Consider the following 10,912-nt stretch of genomic DNA (forward strand, 5'->3'; position numbering starts at 1 on the left):
TTAAATGGGCCTGTGTACCCAGCAGAGAGAATGAAAATAGACAACACCAAGGACCATCATGAAATTTCAGAATATCGGAATTAAGAGAGGATATATAAGTCCAGAGAGGGAGGTAAAAAAGAGTACATGAAAGGATTGGTAATCAGAACGACAGCATACTTTTCTGAAAGCAAGAAGATAATGGAGCAATGCCTTCAGAATTCTGGAGGAAAATTATTTTTCACCTAGATGTTTATATCCAGACCATCAATGAAGTGTGAGATTAGAATGAGTAGACCTGGAGTTTCTCTAAAATATATACTCATGCGGTCTTACTCAGGCATTTACTCACTGGAGGATGTGTTCCATCAAAACAAGGTGATTATCCAAGAAGGAGGAAGACAAGGGACCCAGGAAACAGGTGCAGGAACTGACCAGGAGGAAGGTGGAGGAAAGTTCTGAGGCAGCAGCTGCCCCACTGGTCTAGGAACAATTCTGTACAGATTTGAAGAGGAGATACAGAGTTCCAGGAAGGATATTGCCAAGAAAAAACACAAACACGTGGCTTACCCCAGTTTTTGAAAAATTACATGACATGTTTGAATGTACTGTGGAGAGATCCATGGTTCTAGGCTGCAAGCTTAAGGACAAATTAGAAATAAGTACAGAAAACAGAGCAAAGAGTGAAAAAAATGAAGCAGTTCTTCAATTCAGGAAGAACAAATTATATAAGAAAAAAATGTATGCTTATATCAGTTGTGAAAATATTTACATAATTACAACAAACACTGAATATTAACATGATGAAAGTTGTTCGTTTAACTGTATTGAAAAGGTAGGAAGGAAGGATTGGGGAGCTGGTGAGTGGGTTCTGAGAATGGTAAGCCTTCATAATCCATGGCAGGAAGTCATTGTAGAAACAGGCCACTTGGACTTTTGCTGGTTGTACATCACAATCACCTGGAGGGCTTATTAAAACACAGCTTGGGGGTGCCTGGTGGTGCAGTTGGTTGAGTAACTGACTCTTGGTTTCAGCTCAGGTTGTGATCTCAGGATTATGAGATCGAGCCCGGCATCAGGCTCCACACTCATCACTCAATGGCTGAGTCTGCTTGAGATTCACTCTCCTTCTCCCTCTGCCCCTCCCACTCATGCACATGCGCTCTCTCTCTCTCTCTCTCTCTCTCTCTCAAATAAATAAATAAAATTTTAAAGCAAGTAATCACAGCTTACTGGGCCCCATCCTCAGAGCCTCCTATTCAGTATGCCTGGGGTAGTGCCTAAGAATTTGCATTTATAACAAATCCAAGGGACTATACTTGGAGAAACAGAGATACAGAAAAACGAAGGAAAATGCCAGGAAAAAAAGAAAACTGTTGAAAGTGTTTGTCTCTATGTAGTAGAAATGGAGGGGGCTGGTACACATGACTGCTTTTTCAACTATCAAGCTTGTTAGTAGTTTCGACATGTTAAACTATGTCCTTTGTACTGTGTATTTTGATGTTAAGTTTTAATGAAACCGAGATAGATGACATTACATCCTTGCCTCTGAGTTCATGCTCTTCAACTATGGCAGAGACTCTTGGGTGCTCATGCAAAGCCCATATCCTTTTATTTTTCACATAACTCTGACAAAGCAGATTAACTGGTGTGGGAACTCAGCCACAGCCATCTGGGACTATCTGTATAAAGCACAGAACAGTGTACCCACTTACCTTGGTATTTCTTGAGCAGGTTTGCTATCATGCTCACCACAGTATTATTCTTGCCATTCATAATAATAACCCTGATTCATTAAGAAATGATTAAGTGTTTGGTATGTTTTATTCAAGGCAGTAGGGGAAATTGATATCTCTAGATTTCATTTCAAGATGAAATAAGCATCATTTATCTAGAAAATTCCCTTCTGTAAATATCTCATTACTAAATTAGGTGTTGCAACACAGTCATTTAGATCTGTAATTTACTCTCAACCTGCTCCATGTAACACTGGTGAAGAAATGCAGGTTGCTCCCAGCCCAGTGGTTTCACTGAATAATAACCCCTTCTTTCTTCCTTTCAGCTCTGTTCCAACGTTGGCGGAAGAAACCATCTTGAAGCAGAAGTGTTTACTGACAACTGAGCTCTGAGGGATTGGCTCCTTCTCACCTATAACTGGAATATCCAGCACTCTGCAGCTGTCCGTCCTGGAATCCATTTCCACTGGAATGTTCAGATTCAGGAGCTTGTCCTTACTTGTGAGTAAAATGCTCACCCAGATTTGACTTCAACTCAATGAAAAACATTTTCCGTCCAACTGGAAATTTTTAATTACACTACATATTTGCCCAAATGAAGGTATCTGGTCTTACTTTCTATAATCGTATTAAAGTTGTATATTCCTGAAACAAGGGAATTCTTTTCCCTGTTGTTTCCTTCAAACTCTTGGCTCCATCTAGTGGTTAAAATTGTTCATAACCCCTCCATAACCAGGCTGTCTGATAGTCAGTTATGGCCTTTTGAATGTTATTTCTCTCTCTAGTATCAGGGTGTGTCCCTGATCTGAGCACCTGTTAGAGAAGTTGCCCTTATCCATGCAGTACCTGGAAATCAGGAATTTAGGAAATTAATGAGGACATCATGTAGGTAGTTTGAGGCCTAATTGTTTATAATTATTAAAGAGAAGTTTAGAATACAGAAGGTTTTCAAGTGTCTCCCATACTTTTGACTTCTTACTGGACTGGCTATCTTAATACTTCTAAGTTTACGTCAAGGTAAGCTAAACCTTGAGAAGAATACAGAGAAATCAATTGTGCATATTTTGTGTCCTGTTTTTTTCAGCCCTGCTTCCCCACAGGAAGCCCTCACATGCACCACACACATACTCTCTAACTTTTCAGCCTGGACAGAGACAGCAGTCACTTCTCCACACTGGCACCGATTTGGATATAGGCTCCATCTCCTTTTAATGTGAGCTGAATAAATTTAGAACTTGTAAACTAAAGAAAACAAAACAAAAACAAAAATACCAGGACAGAAATAAGGAATCGCGGGTTGAAGGGGATTTGTTTCTTGAACACCTGTGTCTGAAACTGTACTTAGCATACTTTAAGAACTCGTATCTCACCTTACATTAGGAATTTTTTGTTAATTTTAAAAAGTCTCTAGAAGTTCCTAATCACTTCTGGTATAAAAAAAATTTCTGGATGTTAAAGTAGCACATGTGCATATAGAAAATGAAGAAGAGTGTAAAAATAACCTCTTGCAATCCTGACTTCCAGAAAAACACTCTTATTTTAGCTTTAAAAATTCAGAATGCAGGAGGTAAACTGCAGTTGCTGCTGGAAATGAGGATGAGGTAGAAACCATGTTGGTATCATTGTTAATCCCTGTGATCAAGGATTGATGTCAAACTATACCTCCTGGAATTTGATGTTTAGTTTTCTGCCCTGTATTATGTATATAACTGAGTGTGAATTTATGTTGCTCAGCACAAGAGAACATCCAGTTTTGTGATCTTTAAAACTCCATGGTTTGGACTATCCTGGGTTCCCTGTAGCATAGTCATGGGCTAGGCAAACACACACTAGTGTCTGATTGGAAAGCTCAGGAATTTTAATCTTGTGCTGTTTCCCAGGGAGCTGTAGAGTTTGGAAACCACTTTTGCACAGAACAACTTTGCTGAAGGAAAGAAAGTTGGCACTTCTTGCTGGCTGCTTCCCCTTAGCCATTATGCTGAGCTTGTGAATTTCATTGGTGGAGCTCTTGCCAATTCTTAATTGTAAAACAAATTTTCTCGCAGCTGTAAGTGACACCTAGAACCAAGGGCTTGACCAGGGGCCTGACCCGAAGCACCCTGGACTGGACATCAAATTTCCAGTGTGTGACAATGCTAGATGTACTGAAAGGTCAAAGTTGTGCATCTAACCACAGAGCAGCTAAGGTATTACTAGATTGGAAGGCCTAAACTTCCCATCCAGTTTAGGAGGTAGCACCATCCTTATTTTAAACTTTTTGTAGTTTAGGAATACGTTGCTGAAAATATTCTATAACCTCTGTGTCTTCAGTATATATTCTTGCCAGTTAGCATATCGAAAAGGACTTTCTTAAAATTTACTTAAATCTCAGGCTTAAAGGAGGAAATTTTGTCTTTTGTCCTGACACAAAGTGGTAAACATGGAAATTAATACTTTAATGATGAATTAGCCCTGGCAGTTTAGATACCTGTCAAGTATAACTTCCCTGTCATGACTGCTGCTGGTGCCTTCCCCAGAGTTGCTGTAACACTGATCTTGTTCTTGCTCATCTGAGAGTGGAGGGGAGAGAATGGCAGGGCTCAGGATATCTGTGAATGTGTCCGAGAGGGAAAGGAAGTCTGCCTCCGTGATGAGAGAGAAGCCGATATATGTGAGTCAGTAAAGAATGTGAGCAGAGTGAGATCTGAGATAATACTGGATAAGAAGGCAGGTCGGTTACATTGAAGTGGGAGGAGGGACAGCTCTGATGGCATGACCCGCTGTTGACCTTCAGGGCATAGTCCTCCCCTACAAAGATTAAAACCCACCTGCACATCCGAGAATCATCTGATTAACTAAAGCTCTGATCCTCAGATGAGATGAAATAGCCGTACTGGCTGTTCAAAATGACAGCTAGTTGGGCAGGAAGTTTCTCTCTAGAATGAGGTTCCCATGCACCTTAGTAAATGTAGCTAAAAAGAAATATTGGCAGCATTTAATTAAGTCAGAAGTAATGAGAACATGTTTGAAAAGAGAGCAAGAACAATAGTTTATTTGAGGGCTCCAGCTAGAAAGCTGTTAGCATTCTTCCGTTTGAAGGTAGTTTGGAGGTGATTTATAGCTGAGATAACCGACCCAGATTGGCAACAAATAACAGGAGGCTTTTAGCCACAGGCTCAGCTACTCTGTGGTTACTTTCTTCCCAGATTTTCCAGTACCGGATTTGACTGTGGTAACTCATTAGGATCAGCGATGATGGAACTTGTGACTGGGAGCAGATTTGAGGCTGGTGCTGAGAGAGTGGCAGGGCTTCTTTTGTTGTCTTGCCAGGCCTCGTGGGTCTGTGGGGCTTGCAAGGACTGGGTTGTTGCTGCTGCCCCTGTCTCATGGCTTACTGTGCGCTCCGCCCCAGGAACACTTAGTACAACCATGCAGTAGGCGTCTGCTGCAGGCCTTGGGGGGCGGGGGGCAGAAAGGAGAGGAACCTCAAATCAGGCCCTCTGACAGCCCGGGTACGGGAAGGGAGGGTTGGCATGGTGGTTTAAATAAGAGTGCTAGGTTTCAGCTTTCTGCCCTCAACTCTTCTTCTGAACTTGTAAAATGATAAACGAGATCCTATTCCTTACTATTGTCGGTAGTCTCACCTTTGTATACACTGGAATGGCTCATTGTTCTTTCATGCCTGCCCTTCAAGAAGCACTGCTGAACAAAGGAATGACTAGGTTCCTTTGGTCTTGATAAATTTAGACATACCCTTAACAGCTTTCCTAAAATGTTTATATTGTTTTAAGAAAAATTCTGTTTAAAAATATCTCTTACAGCCTACTGACTGTTTGTCTTCACCTTTATCTGCTTTCGCACAATCACAGATGCTCTGTGGACAGTTAAGGATGAAAGCCCTGGGTTGTTCCTTGCATCTTGACTGCTTGTTCTTACGCTAAAACCCCCATCTTCTGTTGCCTAATAAGCCCCAGAATGAAAGCTCAGGTGTCACTTCAGAGACTTTGTTAGAGCAGAATTATTTGGCAGTCACTTACATAAAGAAAAATCTTCCATCTTTTTCTATAAGTAAGGGTCTTGAGAAGCAAAGTTCTTGTCTTCTCATTGAGAGCAGGGATGAGCGAAGTCTTCTGTGAAGAGCAGAGAGCGTTGATACTTCAGCACTCAGCTGGGCTGCCCAAGCACCAGCGCGGCACACACGATAGCCCGCACCGGCGGGCTCTGCTGCCCCCGGGCTGCACTTACAGGAGCAGGGGCCGACTCCAGTCCCACGCTGCTGCCGTGCCTGCCTGGCGCCCGGGGGTCAGGCCGGGGTTCACACAGGTTCTGCAGCAGCAGCTGCACGTGGAGGCACCCTCATGTGCACACGGGCAGGGTGCAGTCATGGGTCTCCCAGCTCTGAGAGTCTTTGTGAGGCCTCACCAGTTTCTAACCAGTCTTGCCTTCAGCCTTTCAGTTACTTAGAAGCCTGGAATCTTCTGCAGACTGAAGAACGTACATTTCTATATTATTTGTCCTTTTTTCCGCTCAAAAAGGTAAACACTGTGTTTTTTTCAATGATCAGAGGAAAGTTGGAAGCTTTTCCTATCTCTCAGCCTTCAGGATGAGGAAGTGTGTTTGGGGCATAGAAGTTGGTCCTGAGCCGAACGCCGCTGCGCTAGCTGTAGCGATTTCCAGTTCTTGGATAGGGCACGTGAGGCTCTTATCACATTGCCTGAGACAACAATTCAGTCACTTCCGAGGATTTCTCTTTATCAGGGAGGTGTTTCAGCACAGACCCCTGGCTCTTTATTTTCATAAGTAAATTTTCTTTTCTGGATATGATAGACAGTTAAAAGGACCTCACTAACTATTTTGTGTTTACTTTTTATATGTGTAAAGCTTTGCAGTAGCTTTTAAAGTGTAATTTATTTTTATATCGAGTGCACTATTCTTCACTGTGTTCCGCAGTTTTATATGACTTGTATTAGAAGCACTGCACTGCACTGAGTTGTTTGTATACTGACCTGAGAACCGTAGATGTGACCACAAATAAAGCTTTTGTGAAACATTTCTGTTCTTATGAGCTGTTTTCAGTTTCTTGCAAGTGGAATACCTGCATGCTGCCTGTTTTCTGTGCTCAACACCATTGTTAGATCAGAGCTGCTGTTAATAGGAACACGAGGGACCACATGGAAGCCGTGAACAGAAGCAGCACCAGTTTTCAGTGACCATTTTAATATGTGTGGTACAAATTTGGGAGTAGAGGCATTTTCAAAGTTTAAAAACCTCATTGGTCATTCCCAGCATATCCTGGCAGGCACAGTGGTTGTTCCCAGGAGCAGCATGGTACAGTAGAAACACAGCTCTACTACTCAGTACCAGGAGACCTTGAATAAATTGCTTAATGAACCCGCGCCTCGGGTCCTTTGTCTGGGACGGGATGGTACATTGTACACGGTGCAGCATCCGGGAGACAGTAGTAGATGTCCTCCATCATACCATCCCAATGAAGAACATGCTGCTGGGCAGAGGTCAGTGAGGCTCCTGAGAACAGTTTCTTTTCTGCTCCCCTCCTCCCCCTTCCACCCAGAAAACAGATAGCAATGGGCCCTGAAAACCAAAGAGCTTTTCTTAGGCTCTAATGCATGTGCAGGGTGAGGCAGGCACCTGGGCTCTGTCACCTATGCTGGAAGTTCTCCTCAAAGACATTGGGCATTAAGCAACCAGAGCACTCTAACTGAAGCACAGTGACTCATTGGAAAGATATGGGGAGCTCTCTGAACTGAGAGGATGGGTGGAAGTGTGGACTCCTTCTCTGGCACCAGCAGGAATGGTCTGGCTGCTCCCTGCTGCTCACCCTTACTGGCATTTTGAGTTGGAGAGGGCAGGACACCGAAGAAGGCTGTGGATCCCCGAAGGGAGGGGAATGGTTAATGGGCTACCAAGACAGTCACAGATTTGGGAGAAGACACTATGTATCACAGTTGTTAAAATCTGAAGAAAAAGAAAATTCAGACCCAGAAAATTCAGGGAAGTTGACTATAGCTGGGTAATTGCTCTTTAAGCGTTGGAGATAGGGCTTGCACTTTTTTTTTTTAATTGTTATGTTATTCACCATACATTACATCACTAGTTTTGATGTAGTGTTCCATGATTCATTGTTTGTGTATAACACCCAGTGCTCCATGCAGAGCGTGCCCTCCTTAATTTAATACCCATCATCACCAGCCTAACGCATCCTCCCACCCCTCTCCCCTCTAGAACCCTCAGTTTGTTTCTCAGAGTCCATTGTCTCTCATGGTTCGTCTCCCCCTCCAATTCCCCCCCTTCATTCTTCCCCTCCTGCTGTCTTCTTCTTTTTTTTTTTAACATATATTGTATTATTTGTTTCAGAGGTACAGATCTGTGATTCAACAGTCTCGCACAATTCACAGCGCTCACCATAGCACATACCCTCCCCAATGTCTATCACCCAGCCGCCCCATGCCTTCCACCCCAGGGCTTGCACTTTTTTAAAAAAAAATGTATGTTGGGGTGCCTGGGTGGCTCAGATGGTGAAGCATCTGCCTTCGGCTCAGGTCATGATCTCGGGGTCCTGGGATCGATCCCCACGTCGGGCTCCCTGCTCAGCGGGGAGCCTGCTTCTCCCTCTCCCACTTCCCCTGCTTGTGCTCTCTCTGTCTCTCTCAAATGAATAAATAAAATCTTGAAAAAAATGTATGTTAATACTCCACAACCATCTATTTTAATGTGATTTCTGTTTTTAAAATATTAAATATTAAAAAAATGAATCCAGCATGCCACCCAGAAAGGGCTTTTGTGGTCAGCACCAAGAAAAGGCAGGAGGGTCAAAAAGGGAGCTCAGGTCAGTAAGGCCCAAGAAAATTAGCTCAGTGTTGGTTTGGGGGCGGTGTGGTGGGCTTAGGCTGATTTGTCCCACAGTCAACCCCACTGTGCTTAGCTTCCAAGGTTCCATCCTGGAGGAGAGACCCAGAGGGGTGCAGAGCAGCCTTACCACAGCAGGGTTGCCCATGCCCGCGTGGGCCCTGGTGGCCCACTCCCTAGCCCTCTGTAGTGCACCCTCACTCCTCCAAGTGCATCAGGCAAAGGTCAGAGCTAGTTCACACTCTCAAGCTAGGAAATTAGGATGTTGGGGTGGGAACTAGAATTTCAAGATGACCTGGTCCCAGCTCCTCAGTGCCTAGATCAGAAGAGAGGTCCAGAAAGGAAAAGGAACTGGCCCTAGGTTGTAGGGCTAGGGGTAGGAATTCGCCGCTCTCCTCTCACTTAACTTCGCTCAGCACTGCTAGTCTTGGCTCCCTCGGTCACAGTTGCCACAGAGCACAATCTCAGTTTTTCTGTGGCACCCCCAAGGCCCTTCCTCCCTGGGTCCAGAATTCCCATGCGAGAAGCTTACCCATTTCAAACCTCTGTGGCTCTAAGCAAAGCCTCCTCAGAAAGAAACCACAGCATGGAGCTCTGGTCAGCCCTTAGCAACCACCATTCTACTCTCTGTTCCTGAGTTTGCCTTTTTTAGATTCTACATATTAAGTGATATAATTCCGTATGTGTCTTTCCCTGTTTATGTCACTTAGCATAATGCCCTCAAGTTCCATCCATGTTGTCACAAATGGCAGGATTTCCTTCTCTCTCATGGCTGAATACTATTCCACTGTATGTATGACACATTTTCTTTAGCCATTCAACCACTGGTGAACATGTAGGTTGTTTTCATTTCTTGGCTATTGTGAATAATGCCACTGGCTCTTAATCAGTTTAGGTTAGGGACTCTCTCACACGTCTGGACATGTGGGTAGTTTGGCATACAATTCCACGTGCTCATGGATCCCTTAGGGGTCCTCAGGTTGAGAGCTGGGTTAATGATGGGAATATCTGGCCAGGGGAGGTATTAGGGGTGGAGAGGGGTGGAGAGAAGGAGTGGTTCTCCTGGGCAACTGCCGGCTCCCCTCACCACTGTCTGCAGCACTGGCCAGCAGTACAAGCTCAACAGATGCTTGCTTAACCAAGGCCTGAAGGCATACAGTTCTCAACCTAGAATAGTCACGAGCACAGTACTGTAGGCCAACTGTTGAATTATAAATATAAGTACAAAAATATACCCTGCTGGAGCCCTGTCCATCAGCCTTTCTGCCTTGTGCTTGTACATGGGGGTGAGACTAGTGCCTGCCTCATGGTGTGGTGAAGGTGGTGAAGGTTCGAGGAGTTAATACTGGAATCCATCTGCGTGCTGATGCCCCGCAAGTCCCTGTCTCCAACCCAGATCTCTGCCTGCACCCCCTCCTGGCTCCGTATGGCTATTACACAAGCCCCTCCGGCTCAGCATATGGTAAGCTAGACTTGAAGTGTTCTGCTGAAGCCCCCACCCCGACGCATGCCCTAACGGCAGCTGCTGCGTGATCCTGGTCACGGTGAGTTATTTCCTTGCCCTTGGTTCATCTCTCTCCCCTCCCATGTCCGCCCAGGCCTTAAGTCCTGCTGGGTCTGTCTCTGAAGTGCCTCCTCATTTTTGTGGCTACACCCCTTGACCAAGTTAGCATCTGGCTTGAGCTCAGGCAATCGCTGTTGTTGGGTGACTCTATCTTCCAACTGTAGCCAGAAATGAAGTCCTGCTCCTCTGCATTGAAACCACAATGGCTAAATAAAATCTTTTTTTTTTTTTTTTAAAGCGCCTGGTGGCTCAGTCAGTTAAGCATCTGCTTTCAGCTTAGGTCATGATCCCAGGGTCCTGAGATCAAGTCCTGCTTCTCCCTCTGCCTCTGCCTCTTTCTCTTTCTCTCTCTCTCATGAATAAATAAATAAAATCTTAAAAAAAAAAAAAAGTAAAGAAACCGCAATGGCTTCCCATGCCCAGAACACAAAATCCAAACTCTTTCGATGGCCTCCATGGCATGGTCTTCGGCTGTGCTGCTTCCACTCTTTTGGGTGACCCGCACTTACTCTCCCAACTGGGCCTGCCTCCTTCTGCTGGGAGCTTGGTGGCCCCAGGCTCTGTGCCTTGAGGCTTCTTGTTTAGGGTTCAGGTTGCATACTACATCCTGATGTCCCCCTGTGCACTCCAATATCAGCCCCTCTCCATGTCACCACCTTTGTGAGTTACCTATTAATTGCCTTCCTGATAATATAAGCCCGTCCCTTGCTGAAATTGGGGGCACCTAGCTTGCCTCCTGGTGTACAGTTTGTGCTCAGATATTTGTTGAATGAAGGGACCTGGGGAG

General features: G+C 44.6%; 1 protein-coding gene across 5 annotated transcripts in view; it reads left to right on the forward strand.

Moving 5' to 3' along the window:
- EPB41L5 (erythrocyte membrane protein band 4.1 like 5) overlaps positions 1 to 6,965 on the forward strand; it is a 138,199-nt gene extending 131,234 nt beyond the window's left edge. Inside the window, exon 22 of one of the 5 annotated variants that reach the window (XR_004300406.1) lies at positions 2,042 to 6,965. Coding sequence is in view for 4 of the 5 variants with exons in the window: in XM_032412124.1 (XP_032268015.1) it covers positions 2,042 to 2,108 (67 nt within the window). In the remaining variant the exon portion in view is untranslated. The remainder of the gene's footprint in view (positions 1 to 2,041) is intronic. The other 4 variants (XM_032412130.1, XM_032412124.1, XM_032412117.1 and 1 more) reach the window with 4 other exon arrangements.
- The last annotated feature ends 3,947 nt before the right edge of the window (positions 6,966 to 10,912 follow it).

Source organism: Phoca vitulina, unplaced genomic scaffold (assembly GCF_004348235.1).
Source record: "Phoca vitulina isolate PV1807 unplaced genomic scaffold, GSC_HSeal_1.0 scaffold1, whole genome shotgun sequence".
Lineage (NCBI taxonomy): Eukaryota > Metazoa > Chordata > Mammalia > Carnivora > Phocidae > Phoca > Phoca vitulina.